At 46.7% G+C, this 17,537-nt stretch overlaps 1 protein-coding gene across 4 annotated transcripts in view; it reads right to left on the bottom strand.

Moving 5' to 3' along the window:
* Positions 1–17,537, bottom strand: part of NSD1 (nuclear receptor binding SET domain protein 1) — a 62,962-nt gene that overhangs the window by 23,729 nt on the left and 21,696 nt on the right. For 3 of the 4 annotated variants that reach the window (XM_040573821.1, XM_040573822.1, XM_040573820.1), the window contains exons 5-13: positions 14,296–16,876; positions 10,592–10,713; positions 10,153–10,444; positions 8,709–8,818; positions 7,579–7,648; positions 6,678–6,796; positions 2,481–2,624; positions 1,868–1,991; positions 1,136–1,336 (exon numbers count right to left, since the gene is read on the bottom strand). In XM_040573821.1, the coding sequence (XP_040429755.1) occupies positions 1,136–1,336; positions 1,868–1,991; positions 2,481–2,624; positions 6,678–6,796; positions 7,579–7,648; positions 8,709–8,818; positions 10,153–10,444; positions 10,592–10,713; positions 14,296–16,876 (3,763 nt within the window). The remainder of the gene's footprint in view (positions 1–1,135; positions 1,337–1,867; positions 1,992–2,480; positions 2,625–6,677; positions 6,797–7,578; positions 7,649–8,708; positions 8,819–10,152; positions 10,445–10,591; positions 10,714–14,295; positions 16,877–17,537) is intronic. The other variant, XM_040573823.1, reaches the window with a different exon arrangement.

Below are 17,537 nucleotides of genomic sequence, written 5' to 3'. Positions count from 1 at the left end.
TAGAGGTGAAAAGCCTCCTGCACGATACCCAGGAACAGTTCAAGAGTTCACAGACTAGGACTGCTTCCTATCATACACAAGTAATTAGTAAATCAGCTCAGACACTAATTACAGAGCGAGTGTTCCAAGTACTTAATTGAACGTAATGAAACCAATCCCCATAGCTTCTGAAACATCAACACTTGCCTTTCCATTTTATCAGATTTTACTCTGAAAGTCCCAAATAGAGAACTTAAAATTGCCTTCAGGCCTAATTCATCCAAGATTTCTCAGTGTCTTTTAAGTTCCTCACAAGAGATTTAACAGGGAGAAGAGGTGGAAAGAAAGGGGTAAATCTGACCACTGGAAAGCAACAGCCGGAGGGGCACAAGGCAAATATTCAGAGGGGAAGCCATGAGCTATGGGCTTTAATGCCCTAATAGCTTCTTCCATATTAAGTACTGACATGTGGAAGGAAACAAGACTAACACAGAGCCTGAGGATAAAAATACGGCTGGTATTATTGCCACTCATCTTAAGATACCAAAGATTTAAAGAAAGGCAGTTTTAGAAGCAAACATACAAGGCACTCAAATGAAAGTTTTAAGTTTAATCATGAGAGATAAAGGTCAAGGTATTGGAGCAAACGACTCAAATATTTGCCTGAGAAGCTTAAGTGAGTAGTGTCACTACAAAAATCAGAGTTTGCATTTAAGAGAAAAAGAAAGAAAAAAACAGTATCACAATTTTTACTACGCTGCTCTCTAATGCCATTGCCTTGATAGCCACTGCTAAGGACGCACTGTCTGCAGCACTGGCATAGTGAGAAGTACAAAGAAGAGACACAGGAGTGTCCACACAGCTCCAGAGGCTTCAAAAATCCAGAGAAGAATGTGACATTGCCAGACGTGCAGGCATCCAAACGTCTGGACAGAAATGAACAGTTCAGTTCAGTTGCTGTGCCTGGCCATCAGGAGTGCTGATGAGCAGCGACCTTACACATGGACACCACCCCTTCAGCTCCCCTGAGAGAAGCAAACGCTACAGCGAGCACTGTGGCGAGGACAGGAAAACAGCATCAAGAACTAGCGGACCAGGTCAACAAAGAGAAGGCTTCTAACTGCCTCCCTGGGATCACACCGGAAGATTTCAGTACCTTTAGACGCAGAGATGTTTGCTGGGTTAGCAGCATGACAAGTCATGCATATGTGCAGAGAGCATCGGAAACCCTTGTTCTGCATGACTGTGGGCGGGTATTTCTGTATGCATTCTTCATGGTAATACTTCCCACAGAGTGGCAGCAAACACCGTTTCACGTCTTCCCCACAGCTCTTGCACACAAAGCAGGTATGGACTCCTGGAGGAAGAGCAGCAGACAGAACACCAGTCATACAGAAAGGCTAAATGAAAACCTGTCACTTCTGCCAGGCTGCGGGGCAGCACAGTATGACTTCCCAGCCTGCTGCTGTACACATCGCAGAGCGCAAGTCTCTGCAGCACGCTGGTTTTGCCTGCAGCTGCAATGTAAGTCCAGACTGGGAAAAAAAAAAAAAAGAAAAAAAAAGACCGTAGTTGTGATTGCAGGCTGGGGGAAAAAAAAAGAAAGAAAAACAAAAACCAAGAGCCATACTCAGCCTGCTCTGGACCCATCCACCCTACCACCCCTCTCCACCCTAATCCCAGATAAGAATTTCACTTTTTTATCCCCAACCCACGTGCCTGAATCAACGGTAAGACTAGTTAATTAGAAAAGGATCATCAAACCAATCACCAAAGGACTGACAGCCAGTTAGTGGCCCTACTGCTGGCATAACACTTCAGCGAAGGAAGCACCAGGTAAGCGGGCAGGAAACACTCTGCCCTTCTGTGCTCAGGAAAGCTGCTGTACCTGTGGAACACTCGTTGCAGATGAATTTGCCCGTTGGCATCTCAGAGAGCCCAAGGCACTGCAGGTGGAAAGCACCACAGCACTGCGCCTCACACAGCAGCAATTCCCCTGGCTTCTCACAGATCTGTGGGGTGGGAAGGAAGCACATCGTGAGCTCTGAGCAACCCCTTCCCCAACTCATCCTGGACAGCACTGCTCTGCATGCTGAGCGCAGCTGCCAGCAGAGAGTCCTGCGGAAAAAAAAGGTTAATTTTCAGTGTATCAGTAAGTTCAGGTGGTTTGTGCATCACCACTGCCATTTGCTGTCCTGTCCCTACTATGATGCATCAGCTAAAATGAACTGTACGTTGGTCACATCTCCCTAACATCCCTAAACTTCAGCAGGATGAGACAACGGCACAGGAAAGGCTCGATTCAGAACACTACTGGTTAAAGGCCTGTCAAAGCCCTCAGAACCACACAGCCCCTCAAAGAGCACAAAAAGCTGGTTATTTCAATAACGTGCACCTTGAGGCCACCTGGACTTAGCTGGGGGCACAAGAGCATGTCAGCACTCACATGGAAAATCTTTGGGAGTACTGAAGTTTCAAAGAGGTCTCCTCAAGGACACTACCTGGCACACATTCTCCTTGAGAGCTGCTCCTCCTCCACGCTCCCCCTGTATCTTTTTGGATGAAGGCACTCCATGGTCATTCTCAGACCCCTCTTCATTTCCCTCTTTAGGGCTTGTAGCAGTCCCATGACCTGATGTCTCCCCCTTTAAAAAGAAATTCAAAATTAGGGCTGTGTATTCTGTCCTGTCTTGCACACTACAAATTCAGCCATCGAGCACATACAAGTTTGGCAGTCAGTGCTACCCACCCTGGAGAGAACGCCCCCCGTATGGTTCCACCAAAAGACTTACAAGGAAGGAAAGGAAGAGCTCTTTCGTTTGTTAGATCATTTAAAATACACAATGAACATAACTATTTTTCTGTGCATAACCCGCTTTGAGGAAAGAAAGTCACAACTGAGGAAGAACAGATTCATAGGAACACATCCGGCAGGCTTGCATAGTCTGAAAATTGTGCCCACCAATGCCAGAGAAGCATCCTGCGTGTTGATGTCTGCTTGTACTAGAAATGCAAATAAAAAGACTGAAATTTATTTTTGTTTGGTTTTAAATCCCAGCTCACTGCAGATAGCTGAGTGATCTCAGTGCATAGCTACAGCGGCTTTTTGATCCAAGATCCTCCTTGGGTCAAAAAGCCATGCATACTGCATGTCCGGAAGAAAGCTGTGCACTTTAAAGACCTTGTTAGGAATTCCAACTCCTAGCAAGAGCAGCAACCACCACCCATACCCTGGAGCCTGCTCAGTGCCAGGTGGACAACTAATGATGACGAGAGGGAGCTTTGCACCACTTTCTGCACATGAGAATACCATAACTCATCTGAGCTGTGGTGCCACTAAAGCTTGTAAGCTCAACTGAACACTCTGAACACGTTATTAGTCTGAGCAAAACAAACGTTGGGAAAGCTTTACATCCTTAAGCTGGGAGAACATGGAGCTGGTATTCTTGTCAGGTAATGATGCTTCCTTTGCTTGATTTTTCAGTCCTTGAATATGTCGGCATGTTTTCACTTGGGAACCTTTTAAAACCACATGGACCAATGATGCACTGACACCATATTAAAGCACACAATACAAATATGAGTGGTGTAAGTTTGCTTTATTGAGCACAAAAAAGAAAACTCTCAGCTACAAACTACTGCCAATCACACGTCCAGTGTACAACCTTACAAACTATCGTTACATACATGCCGGAAGGCTGGCAATCATACAGCCTGCAGGAATTCTGAGGAGCATGTCATTTGCTGCCATCCTAACCCTGGAAGATGGAAGGGTAAGGAAAAGGTCTACAGCCCTGGTAAAACCACTTGTTAACAACACGACAGCTGCCTTTGCCTCTACACACAATGGCATCTGAAGTGCTACCTAGATACTTCTGCTCCTGCTAGGTATTTCTGCTAGGAAGGGCGCAGTCTGCCACAAGGCAGCCCTCTGGCTCAAACACTCGATTTGGCTCCTGGAATGCTCCAGGAGCAGCATCAGCGACCAGCATCCCAGGGACTGGTTACAGCTCAGGTGCTCCTATTCCTACATAGGTGCTCCCTCTTCTGCTCAGCTCAGCAGTGACCTCAGGGTTGCAGGGGTCACTGTAAGGAAGAACAAGAGCAGGGTTAATCAGCTACTGGTGTGGGCAAACGACTTCAGCTACAGCTTCTGTTTGTGCTGGGGTCAGTGTTGCAGAGACAAAGGAAGCTTGGCCCCTCTTGTGGTCACTGAGGACCCTTCCAGAGCGGCAGGAAACTGGCTAACGACCACCATCCCTTCTGCGGTTAATGACACTAGCTTCCCACTAGTTTCAAGGGGGGTTTAGAAGGAGGCAGGGGAGACATTCAGATTTGCCACAGCCAGAGGTACGAGGGATTTAGAACTGGTTCATCCTTCTGGCTGCTTTCTACCATGGCTGCTAGGACATGGTATTAACTTGTTATGAACCCAGGCCATGTTTCACGTGTCAATGGAGTGACAGACTAAAAGGTACCTCGAGTTACATAACATGAACCAGCAACCCCCAGAGCTGAAAATATTTGCTATTAGCAAGAACCTTAACAACTGGCCCCAGACTGCCCAATGTAGCAGAGCACGCTATAGCCCATATCTTTTCAGCCTCAAGCCACCCTATTTCGTTCCACAAATACCTGGCCAATCTGTACATTTAACATGTCAGGGACCTTGACCTTATTTTTTAATCAGTCCTCCCAGAAACACACAAGGAATGGGATGTCAGAACTGGGCAGGATGGGCAAGGCCAGGTACTTGCGCTCTGCGAACAGGGAGAAGGGAGATCACCATCCATCACTCAGAAGAACCTCTCACACTGTTCCCACTCTTTCCCCTACCCAACGTGAGCGCTGTGAAGCTACATACCTCCTATAGAGGGCAGGTCTCATCTTGGGTCTTCTTCCAGAGCTATTTCTGCTGTCGTATCTGGTACATCCTTAAAAGCCTGGCCTGTTCTTTGGCACAGCCTGACCTTGACACACAACCTTGACCACCACTTCAACAGTATTTTCCATCCTGTTCTCTTGGTCTCTTGCTGCCCTGATGTTGCCAACTTGCATTCCTGGCTCCACAGACAGGCAAGGGCAGAGAAAACTGCCCAGTTCACCCCAGGTAGACAGACTTTCCTCTGCCCTCTGAAAGCAGCTGGATCCAAGGCTTCACTGTGCTGCACCATCAGAACATGTATTTCTTCCAGCACCATTCAGGAGAAAGTGAGGTTCCTTGCCAGGTGTGTGGCCAGTCACTTAGGGACCAGTGTGGTCTGAATTCCAAGTGAAAGTGTAATTGCATCACAGCACCCCAATACTCACCCATGCACTCACCTAAGCCAAGGGGTGAACACTCACCGCACTGGCTCGAGAGAGACAATCATGAAAATGGATGCTGGTAAAAGGTGCCGAGTATTGATATTACATGACTTCAGGTACCCAACACAGATGTCTAAGGCTGGAGGCAGTTAAGACTCCCTGGACTTCCTCTGCAGTGAGCGGTGAGCGCGGCATTCAGAGCCGTGGCCTAGCTACCCTGCTGCTCTGAACTGCCCCCTCACTTCTTCGCTACAAAAGGTGTGCAGAGAATTTGCTGGCTCTGAACTGAGCCGGCCTCTTACAGGGTGCCTAACAGCCGAGTGTTAACTACCCCCCAGCATTGGCAAAGATATTTGTACAGGCTTCTTTGAAACATGATTCCAGGTGAGCACACTTCAGAAACAAGTGACCAGTGCTCTTTAAGCAGCACGGGAAGGCTTGCAGGGCCCTGAGGTATTACCCCAAACTTTATCACCCCCGTCAGAAATGCTTTTCAAACAGCAGTAGCAGCAGACAGCAGGGTAGCTGGCACTGCTCAGACAACTGGTGTGACGTTTGTGCTCTGCTGGAAGCTGTATAACAACAACAAATATAACAATATATGTCTATAATTGGCTCCTGAAATACATACTGACTATCCTGACAGAACAGCCTGCTGCTGAACCTGGGCCACTGGAAGTGAGAGGCGATGCTGAGAGAGGCCCAGAGGTGTCCCGCCTCTCCCAGGAAAAGTCTTGCTTCCCCTACACTTGGTGATACCTGGCTCACTCCTAAAAGGCAAAACGTGCTTGTCAGAGATATTTGTATGCCAGCTCTGCTAGGATGCAGTAGAAGGGAGTCGCCCCAATTATCCCTTTCTGCTGGATGGCAGAATGTAATCAGAGGCTCCTGCGAGCAGACACAGACAGTCCCCCCCCTCCCATCCCCTCCGATGCGGCTCTTAGCTAACCCTGGCAAGCAGGGCAAGTGCAAGAAGGGGTTGAAGTCCACAATCTAGTGCTTACATTTCATACTGGTGTGTAAAAGGGCAAGATACCCACCACCAGAAGACAAGACCTTTTACAGCAATTAGGCCTTCTGAGGTGCAAAGCAAGATGCCAGGCAAACCCTGGTTCTGTCAGATCAGAACGGACTCTCTCCTGCAGAATTAGCTGAGTAGCAGCTTAAAAATTGAGCCCGAGTTAAGCAGCCATCACAAAATAGTTACTAAATCAAGGTGATACCTTCAGCTTCAACCCCAGCTCATGCAACTACATCAGGGGGACGAAGTCCCATCTGACACCGATCTCATTCAGCCAGCCAAAGACTACTTGGCCTAGGCTTTGCACAGCACCCTGAGATGTAGCAGAGAGATTACAGGGATAAGAGCGTGTAGGAAAACCCAAGAGTACCTCAGAATGTGGGGTCTCCCCCAGCCCTTCCCCGTTTTTCTCCTTCTTGGAATGCATTGCAACAGAGGGATGGCGCTGTCTCTTCCGCTTCCGTTGCTTCTCCAAGAGCTTTTCAGGAGCTGGGATGTGACAAAGACCATTCAAGAAAAATGCAAAAATCACAATCTGCTTGCTTACTACAGGCCCATCATCAGCTTCTACACTCTTGACTGCTTCAGACTGGTTCCCATTGTTTTGGAAGGCACATGGCCTGGGGCGATGCAAGCCTGCCTCCAAGGCAGTCTGTCCTTTGTCCTGCAGCCATCAGAGGACCTGGACCACACTGACTCACCCTAATTTCAGTATGAATTCTTTTGCTGAGCTGAGGATTATCCTTACTGACTTTTCCTGAGACAGCCCCCCAGCCAAAAAGGAAGTGCTACCAACACAAAGCTAACGTTGCTATTCAAATGCTGATAATTATCTCCTCCCACCACCATGAAACAGAAATCTCATGTTGACACCAATGTGATTGATATAAAGGCACATGGGGGAGGGAACACAGTGCAACTGCACAATCCTCCATGGAACACCACTGTTGAGCCTGGGCACAGCACGCCATCAGGCAAAATGTGCAGTGGTACAGCACCTGCGGTAATGAGTTTCCTTCAACCATTCAGACTAAGAATGAACATTTAATATTTTCCAGTGGAAATATGAACCCAACACCTCCACTTTCCTTAAGGAAGTCAAAGATATAATGACACCTTTGACAAGCAATCGGTGAACCTATTTCTTCTGCCACTGCCTCAGCAGTACTAAGAGCCTAGGACACGTAAGCCCTTACACACAGCTCTCTCTAAAGCCACAGGCACTGATCCACATGGCATCAGTCTACCCCTGCTGCCCTGTCTTCACTTACCTTCTCCCAGGTCCGAGAAGTGGGCTGGTGAGTACAGTTCAGAGCTGTCGCTCTCCGAAGGGCCAGTGCCCTACAAATACACAAGAGACGATTCACCAGATGCAAATCAGAGATGCATGTTCCTCAGCCTTTTACAAGTGACTGCAACAATTCTTATTTCAGATCATGAATTCATCAATGATTATCAGCATTACAAGACGACACTTGGTTTGTGTCTCATAGATCCCACATAGAAAAGGCATTCCTCCTTGCACAGAGACTGACGAGCCTCATGCTCACCAGTATCCCCCACGGTTTCCTGAGCTCTCCCAAAAAGGCTGCTCACACCCTATAAGTTGCTGGGAATACAATCCTGGTTTCACACTTTTATGGAGCCTAAGACTGAATTACACTGGCTTCTGCATTACTGCAACCATGCTGACTGTGCCACAGAGAGAGAGAGCAGGAAAAGCAACAAAACTTATTAATTCACCTGAGAAACAATGACAGGTCTTGTGCATGTACAATGCCTGACATAACTCTTTCTGATTTTTTTTTTTTCCAAATGATGTTACTGAATATCGAGTATTTTTAAAAGAAAATGCTGCTATTTTCTGCTTCACTGCATCAAGCACTGCATACCATATGTGATACAACTCAAACCTCCATCCGGCTACGAGTTCTGCACTTACTTACCATGTGCCTGCCCAGTTGGGAGTATAACAAAGGAAATACTATTCAGAGGAAATCTGACAGAAAAGGAGAAAGCCTTGGTTCAAGCTCGAGTTACACCGTAACATAACAGGGATTCCCTGTGACAGAACAGCTCTGCCCAGAACATTTCTGTTCACACCTTCCCAACCAGTATCCAGATGACTCATTTTTCCATATAAATCAATGGAGAGCGGAGACTTTACAGCCAAAATTCCCCAGTTCTCATTACAAGCGGGGAGGGGTGGGGAACACCTCTGTATTTAGCAGATTTCTTCATCATAACACAGCAACCAGCACCTTTGGGAAGGGTGGACCCTCACTCCTGGGCCACAGCCAACAAAAACCACAGCCCATTGCACTGTGCCTCTCATTCAGCAGCGTCTGGTGTCTGGGCTCATTTTCTATCAGACTTTCAAAAGCACTGGAAGGAAAAATACCTTCTTTGGGGGAGTCCACTCCTCCTTCTTTGGCATAAAGGCAGTGTCCAAATCATTGGATTCCAAGAGCTTTTTAGTGGGCTTCCTTTGACGTTTGCTCTCAAAGTTTCCTGCAATGAAGTCCCTCTCGTTAGATAAATGGGGATTTTCTTAACTTCAGTCACACTAAGACCATTAAGCAAATACCAGCCAACAGTTGAAAACAACCCAATTCATCTCGTCTTTTGTATCACAAGCTCCTTGTGGAAAAGTGCCAATTACCTGTACACCTTACATAAAAATGGACCTCCATTTGGACCTCTTTCCAGAAGAAGATTCCAGAAGAATCCAATCCTACCACTGACAAATACAGCCCTGCTTCTTCCCGCTTCCACTCCCACACCACTCGTACCAGTGCTCTTGCTGCATACAGTAAACAGGCTATAGGACATGCTCCCAGTTAAAACCACCTGGTAAGACACGACTCAAGCAAAGTAGCTGTAAGCTGCATTGGTTTCTTGCTCAAGCTTTTTGCTGGCCCTTGGGAATAACAAGTTGCCAAATGTGGGCAACAGTAGAAATGTAAAATGACCAGGAAATTGTGATGCTATGAGTGCAAGACACTCCACAGAAACAGCCTACTACCTACCCTACCCTGTTCATCTGTTTCTTTTATCAGCCTTGACTATGTCCTTCCTACGACACACGCCTCTGCGCAGATACCAGAGACATCAGACACCTAACGGAGGACAACACATCATCGTTCAAGGCAAGCCTCTGCCCACAGCTCAGGCACTGCGTGCTTCAGCGAGACATGAGCTTTCTCACAAGTGGGAAGAGAAATGCAACCCCTGCATGCTGGATGTTTGCTCCACTGCTGCACTGTGTGCTGTTCTCCTGCATATCCAACCTCAGGTTCACATTCCCAGTTTTCCCTCCTTTAATCATCGCCAACTTTCCATTTCCATCTGACACCCACAGCCCCCCGGTCCCAGAAATAACAGGCTAACTGATCTCTCAGTGACTATACCTCTCTCTACATGCTTGGTTTATTATGATACATATTTATGTTTATTATATATTTATTAAATGTGTGTATATACACACACCATTTATTGTTTCTATAAACAAAATAAAACACTACAGGAAAATACATACACCAACAGAAACAGCATTCCCTACATGTTTACAAAGCCAGAACACCAGGGCCTTGACCCTGGTCACATCTTTACACAGAACAGTAAAAGCAGAAGATAATCAGCCACCTCACTGCGTAACACACTTCACCTGCCCTCTCCCTTCCCAGCACCAGTAATGGTCTCTGAATGAATCAAAGCAAAATAAATATACCAATAACCAAACAGATCAGCAGTTACTAACCTTTTAACTTGGACTGAAGCAATATTTCCATTGAACTTGTGACACATTTGCTTACGGGAGCAGAATCACACAACCTCCCACTTACCCGATTTCAGGAACCTCTCCTCCGCATCTGGAGAAGCAGAAACTTCAGAAACATCTGAGGAAGATAGCACAAGCTCTGGAAAATCAGAAGGTCCTTCTAGAAGTTGGTGGGTGGGATCAGTGGAATGGGATCCTAGTTCTGAGAAGGAGCACTCTGCTTCAAGAATGGGAGGGGACTCTTTGGTTGAAGATGGAGTTGAAATCAAAGGGCTTGGCCCCCGCTGGGCATCTCTGTCAGGACTGCACCGTGCAGGAAGACCTCCTTCAAATTCAGACCTCGCCAGAGAATTCACCTAGCGTAGCGAAACACGTTGGTGAAAACATTTGCCCTGCACAGCCTTGCAGACAGCAAAGACGGTCAGCAAGCAAGAACACAGCAAACGCACGTGAACTGGAGCCCAAAAGCAAGAGACATGAAGAGCACATTTGCCTTAACCTACCTTTTGCAATTGCTCCTGGACTTTCTTTGACTTTTTCTTGGGTGCAAATAAGTGATCATATTCTTCTGCATATTCCAGAAGCCGTTTACTTGGCTTTCTAAGGCGTTTCCTCTCTGAATGTACTAAGAAAAAGGAAAGCAGCTTCAAGACTGTGTTTCTGAGAAGATCACAAGACAAATTCTCCTCATGATCTGCAGGTAATAGCTGCTCCTGCCTTTTCTCTTCTGCAGGCTCCACGTGGGAAGAGCCCCGGTACTTCTTTCTCTTTGATACTGCCTTATCATTTGGAGCTTCGCATTTCCATAAGCCTGACATAGCGAGTGAGATTTTTCAGGCCTTCAAGCACTTCAGGTAAGAAATTAAACATTAGCTATCTGACTGAGAGGCTCCTAGGAATTTCATCCAACATCTTAAACAAACAACATTTATCCTTTATGCAGTACTCTTACTGAAACCTAACATCTGTTACAAACTCAGATTCACTCTACTTTTCCTGTTAACCCAAACTCCCTTGGGTTTAAGGGCAGGAGCACAGGAAAAGGCTACTTTCCCTAACACAGTTCAGTCACCAGCATCCCTAGTGCTGTCAGCCCGATTCCCTCCCTTCGCCTCCTCCCCAGCCTATCTTCTCACAGGCTTCAAGAGCCCTGCATTCCCCGTCTGCCACTGCAAGCCTCTTTATTCCCTTTGCCTCCCCACAATACGTTCTACACCGAGACCAGGATGACGAGGGAGCAACCCATCCTCCCCAGAGACTGCAAGCTGCTCAAGGCTCGGATGCCTTTTTCTTTACGCTTGCACAACACCGTCAGAAGGGAAAAGCCTGGCAGTAGGGATTTCCCCGGTACAAACCTAACCGCTCACTCTCACAACACCCAGCTCACAGCAAGCTCCGGAGAAGAGCTCTGATACCATCGTACTCATCTCTACTCAGTAAGCTGCACAAGCAAGATGATGCAAGTTTACGTCGTCATCTCACTTTCTCAAATACCTTTGACTTTTCCCCTTCACTAGTTTCCGGAGTTATCATCGTCACAGCAGTTCTAATCACAAGAACGTTTGTGATCTCCTGGGAGTTTAGTGAACAAACACTAAATATTCTGTTCTTTACTCCCCTTCCCGGGTGGAAGGTGGGTTTTTCTTCTTTGTCCAGACACGTTTCACAAAAAAGCATTCCAGTGCAACACTTACACGAACAGGGATGTTGGACGAGACTGCTACACTTCACTGGGGCTTTGTGGTTAAACAAGCACAGAAGTGTCAAACTTGGCCAAAAGAGAAGAAAGGAACTTTTTTTTTTTTCCCCAAACACAACTACTCTCAGCTGCTATTAACCCTCTGCACAGGTGTCTAAGTGAGATCTGCATTTCAGCACATACCCAGCTCCAGGCTGAGCATCTTCACCAGGTGACTACCGAGAGCCTCAAAGCCACCCAGCAGGGCACGCAGCACTGTACCAGAGGAAGGGTGGCTTAACTGCACTTTTTTCCCCTAAAGTGAACCCTGTACAAGAATCTTATATGCAATCTGATTGGCAATGGCAAATGACACACCTTAAAAAGATATTATTTGTATGTTCTCAGTCACAAATGCTACCGATCATCCGTCATTTCTGCCTTACTCGCTCATCATTTCTGCCTTACTTGCTCGACACCCAACTACAAATTTTGCAGCAGAAATATGCCGGATGTTGCCATTTGGCTACGATGAGGACTTGTATAGTTTGAGCTCAGTGGAAATTACACAGTTGTGAATGCAATCTTTTGTGGCCCCTTACATGTCTGCCTGCGGAGGAGGATTAGTCACATCTTCTCAAAGCACTGGCAAAGAGAGGAAGCCCGTTCTCTTCTGTAAGTGGCAGTTCTAACCTCCAGCACCGTTCTCTCTACTTTCTGTATAACTGGCCTACTCCAACACAAAGGAAGACCAGTTTCCACTGACGGACCTTTTCCAGCACTCACTCACTCCCTGCCCATCCTGCACTGGGGACACCGCAGCAGCCCAGACAGCTCCTCACGCACGGAGGCTCTGGTGTCTCCTTACAAACTGCAGGTGTGCTACCGAGGGCAGGGGAACCAGATTACACTACGGCTGCTGATCTGCCACTTCTGCAAGCAAACCCAGGCCCACGCACTGTTCCTCTGCTGTTCTCCAGCCCGCTGCCCCAGGCCAGCCCCATGCGGCTCCCGCCTGCCTCCCGCTGCCAGTTCTCCCGGCACTGCCGCCTCGTGTCAGCTCCTCTCTAGCTCTCTCTGCAGACTTGCACCTTCACCTCGCGTCACGAGGTGCTGGGATGCTTCAACTGCAAAACCATCAGAAAGCCACGAGAACCCAGTGGTGCCCTTTGCATAAAGCAGGAGCTCGCTTCGGCAGGCTGCGGCCCGGCCTCTCCCCACAGCCCCATCCCAGAACAAAGCTCAGCTCTCCGCTTCCTCTGGGAGGACTTAAGTCCTCAAAAACACACAGCCAGAGCAGTCAGCGAGCGATTAAGCTTGCCGTGATTTCAAAACACGACTTTTACCCAGTGCATCACACCCTATGGGCCCATTTCTGTGCCTGCTGTGACTTGCCCTTCGCAGGTCCTGTGACCATGGGGCCAGATGTTGTCTTTGCACTGCACAGGTGTGCAGCAACCGCTTGCTGACGGCAAAGTACTCGTGCAACGAAAAGGGGACACAGGGAACACGAGTGACAGTGTGCCCAGAGGTTCAGAACTCTGCCCATCATTCATGCTATTACTTGCAAACAGTTTAATTTCGGTAAGATCTTTGTAAAATTTTCATTTCAGTGAAATTAATGCATTTCATTAATGCTTGCTTCGCCAGATTCTTTGCAGAAGCCTGAGGAAGGCATGTGTTGAACATGGTTCTGCTGGAACCTTTTTCTCCCCCCCCCCCCCCCCCCCTCCAACCTTAGCTATCCATAATAAACTCACCCAGATCCCCGTGGGAGAGGCAGGGCTGTCTGACCCTGTGGCCCCCTGAAGCATCCTTCTTCTGAGGTGACCTCCCTTTGGACGAGGCTGCCTTATTACCACGCGCCATATTCCAGACCCACCTCCATCCCAGACTCCCTGGCAACTTTCCCATCCTATCTTCTCCCTTTTATTTTTATCCCTCAGACAGCCCCACAAGTGTTGTGAATTAGCAAATCTGTGCAGTTCCCCGATTCATTATTAGCAACTAATAAACCTCACATTAGAATAAAAATAAACAAGACATTGTCTTGATGAAATACTACAGAACAAGTCAGAGAGACTATGTCTAAGTCAAACAGCAGGAGGTGAAAAAAGGGGGGAAGGAGAGAGATCTTTTTATGATCAATTTCCTACAACTTTCTAGAGCTATCTATCCAGCTAAGACCAAGCACGTGACTGAGGGAGACACTACGAAGGTGTAAGTTAAAGGAAAAAAATCCTAGGCTTGGAAAGATCAAAATTTTACCTTTCACTGTGCAGGAACTAGTTATTTGTTAAATATCTAAGTTTTCTAACCAAAAGCTAAGCAAAATCCCAAAGTCATGCCAGCTTCTTTGTTCTCTGTGCTGACAGAGAACCCAAAAACAACACAACACTTTTTCTTCAGCTCACAGATATATACACGCCTCCATGTTGTCAAACAGCCCAAAAATCTGCATCTTATGCTTTAAATGAAAAATTATAAAATGCATAAATACACACTCTGGCGCAAGTCCAGCTCCCTTACCTTGTGCAGAGAATTCAGACTGGGGAGCAAAGTTGCCAAGCTCTGTTTCTGAGTCCATCACACTGTTGTTTGGCTTACCACATACATTCAAACGTTTCTCAACTAAGTCTAAATGATTCTCATAGTCCTGACCTGTTAGGTCTCCCTCAAGCACCTTTGAATGAGGGGAATGCCTACGTCCCAAGCACTCATTTCCCTTCAGTGAAAAGCCATGAGAATTCAGGCCAAGGGGACTTGCCAAGTTTCCTTGTTCCCTAGATCTACTGATGTGCTTATTAGATCTAGCACTGCTTTGGTTAAAACGCTGCCATCGCTTTTTGGGTGCTACATGATTTATATCATTAGCCTCATCACCAAGAGAGCTCTCACTATTTGCCTCTGAATCCAAGTCTGGACTCTCCCCATTTTCAGCAGAAGTGCAGCTCTCAGTATTTCTACCAGCTTCAGGTCTCCTTCCAATACGACCTAAATTGTCATCAGATAAACAAGCAGAGTCTTCATCAGTTGAATGTTCTGTTAAATCAACAGACTCTTTCCTCCCAGTATCTTCTGCTTCATTACCTAGAGGACTGGTAACCGAACCGTGAACGCGGAATGCATGTTCTCCTGAATCTCTGGATAACCGACTTAACAACTTACTTGGCCCTCCTGGTTTTAAGTCCTTTCTGTTTGAAACTGTCTTATCTCCAAGCTTTGATGACTGCTTAGATTTTGAACAGTTGCGTTTGGACACGCAATTTGTGCCATTTGTCCCAGAAACAGCAGTATTCGCAGGCTCCCTCTTACTAGCACCAATCCCTGTTAACTTGGCTGGAGGATTGCGTGAAAATGAGGAGTTGCTTATACTGGAGTTCGCATTGACCGTTTCCTGGACACAATCTCCATTTTTTTCTATTTTATATGGGGGACCTACAATAGACAAGGATGTCAGACCACTCGCAGAATTGCTTCCAGAACCATCGGCTGTGCTGGTATTTCGATACGGGACTATGTTCTGACCAGTCATCAGTTGCTGTTCTTTTGCCTTACTGTCATGAATATCCTTCAACATCATTAACAAGGTGCTGAATCTGTAATTTGGCTCAATAGGCAAACGACCGTGACCAGAGGCAGAAGAGAAAAGTAAAGGTACTGTGGCCTTTGGAGTGCCAGAGTCACTAGCATCATCATTCATGGACCGGTAAGAGAGCTCCTTCAGCTCCGACAAGACGTGTTTCACCACAGCCGTTTCTATTTCAGCAGAATCCCTGGGTTTCTCGTGCATGTTGTTTAACAGTTTCTGACCATCAACTTTTCCACTTCTCAGAAGAGAATCTTTCTGAAGGCCAGAGAAACCTTTGGTATCAGAAGAGCAGCGCTTCATGCCACCCTCCTCTTCTGCAAGAGAAGGCTCCAACCCAGAACATTTTTCTTTATGTTTGCATTTTATACTCCTGATCCGGGGCAACTTCATGCTTTTCGGTTTTAAGGTTGTTTGATTTGCAACAGCAGACCAGGAGTTGTCCTTGGAAACACTTTGGGGAGTAGTGTGTTTGTTTGCTAGGGAAAGATTGTCATTTCTCACATCTGAAGAGCACTCAAGAGTTGTCAATGACATCTCAGCATCAGAGGAGCCTCCTTCAAGCTCCCCATGTGCAAATTCAGCATCAAGTCTGCTGGTTACGGAACCTCCCAAAGGTTTGCGATCTCTGTACGACTTCTTCCTGGCCCTTCTGTTGCTCTTCTGAGAAAAATACATAGAAAGCTTAATGTTTCCACTTGACGTCATAGGAAATTCCTTCTCCACCTTATCTGAAGAATCACTGACTTCAAGAGTGCTAGAGGCTCTCTCTGAACTTTGGTCCATGGTATCCACATCACTGTTCCCACCGTCCGAGAGGGAAGAGGATGAATCTGACTCAGTTTGCTTTTTCTCAATGCCAGCCTCAGACGCAGAATAGTGTATTTGTAACTTGGAACTGCACAGAATGCCCAGGGAACTTTTCTCTCTCTCCAAAGATGCACTGGAAAACAAATCCCCCTGGAGTGTGTTCTTCAGAGCACCGCTTTTACAATTCTCATAGTCTGGTTTCAAAGTTATCTTTTCGAAATGTCTTTCTCCAAAGGAGGAGAGCAAATGGTTTTCCCTGGTGCTATTGGATGCCGTTAGGCTGTTCGCAATCCGGCGAAGCTCATGAGATGCATGTTTATCTGGTAGGTCCCCAACCATCATATTTTTAACTATGCTCTCTGGCATTTTTTCTTTGATTTCTCCCTTGGAAGCTTCTCCTCTCATGCTATTCTTTTTTACTCTAGTCCTCTTTCTGCTGTCAGAGCTCTTTTTCACGTGTGGCTTAATGTGCAATTTTCCTTTTTCACTGGCTGAGTGTCTCGAGTCAAACGCCAAGGATTTAAAACAGCCATTCAGCTGCCTGTCCTTTTCGGCTCCAGGGCCATTGGCATAGTATTCCGACTGCACTTCCTTCTCGCTGTCCAGCTCGCTGGAGTTCTGGCTGCACTTTTGATCCTCTGGCCCCCCGAGAAGAATGTCTTCTGCCTGTCCAACACTGACTTCCCATTTAGCCATAAATCTCTGGGGAACCTTAAAGTTGGAGGAGACAAAAAAAGAAAAAAGAAAAAATGAGTGGGTAACCAACAGGATAAAAGTGAGATAGAGATGGACAAGGCACAGAACAGAGTGACAATCCTGCATTTTGCATCTTTAAGACAATTAACATGGATTCCCAGAGACTGTACCTAGAGGACACAAAACACTCCTCCCAGGTAAATACCCCACACTCTTCCCAAGCCTAATAAAAATCCTTGTGCATTCCCAAAATAGCAAAACTGCAAGCACTGGTCTCCCCGGGACCAAACACCCTGGCATCCCACCACATCCCAAAAACAACAGCAGGCAGAGGGAATGCATATGGTATGGAACCCTGACAGAAATGCAAAGCAACAGCCCACAGGGCTCTCAATGCAACTGTAAAATCATTTTCTCAGAATATTTGAACAGACGTGTTTGCTTTTCTTGTTCTTCATTGTTTCTGCATCCCTTGAACTCAGGGCACAATTCAGCCTTCCCTCTCCACGAACTCACCTTGGTACAAGCATAAGATCCAGAGACACACACCTAAAATATAATCTAATAGATTCAACATATCCTTTATCCATAATTCTCCCAGCTTCAACTCCACCCTTAGAATAAAACCAAGGGCACACTGCATACTGGACAGGAACCTCTGCTAACATCTAAAAAC

This window comes from Cygnus olor, chromosome 14 (genome assembly GCF_009769625.2).
Source record: "Cygnus olor isolate bCygOlo1 chromosome 14, bCygOlo1.pri.v2, whole genome shotgun sequence".
Classification (NCBI taxonomy): Eukaryota; Metazoa; Chordata; class Aves; order Anseriformes; family Anatidae; genus Cygnus; species Cygnus olor.
This window is presented reverse-complemented; position numbering and strand designations above follow the sequence as displayed.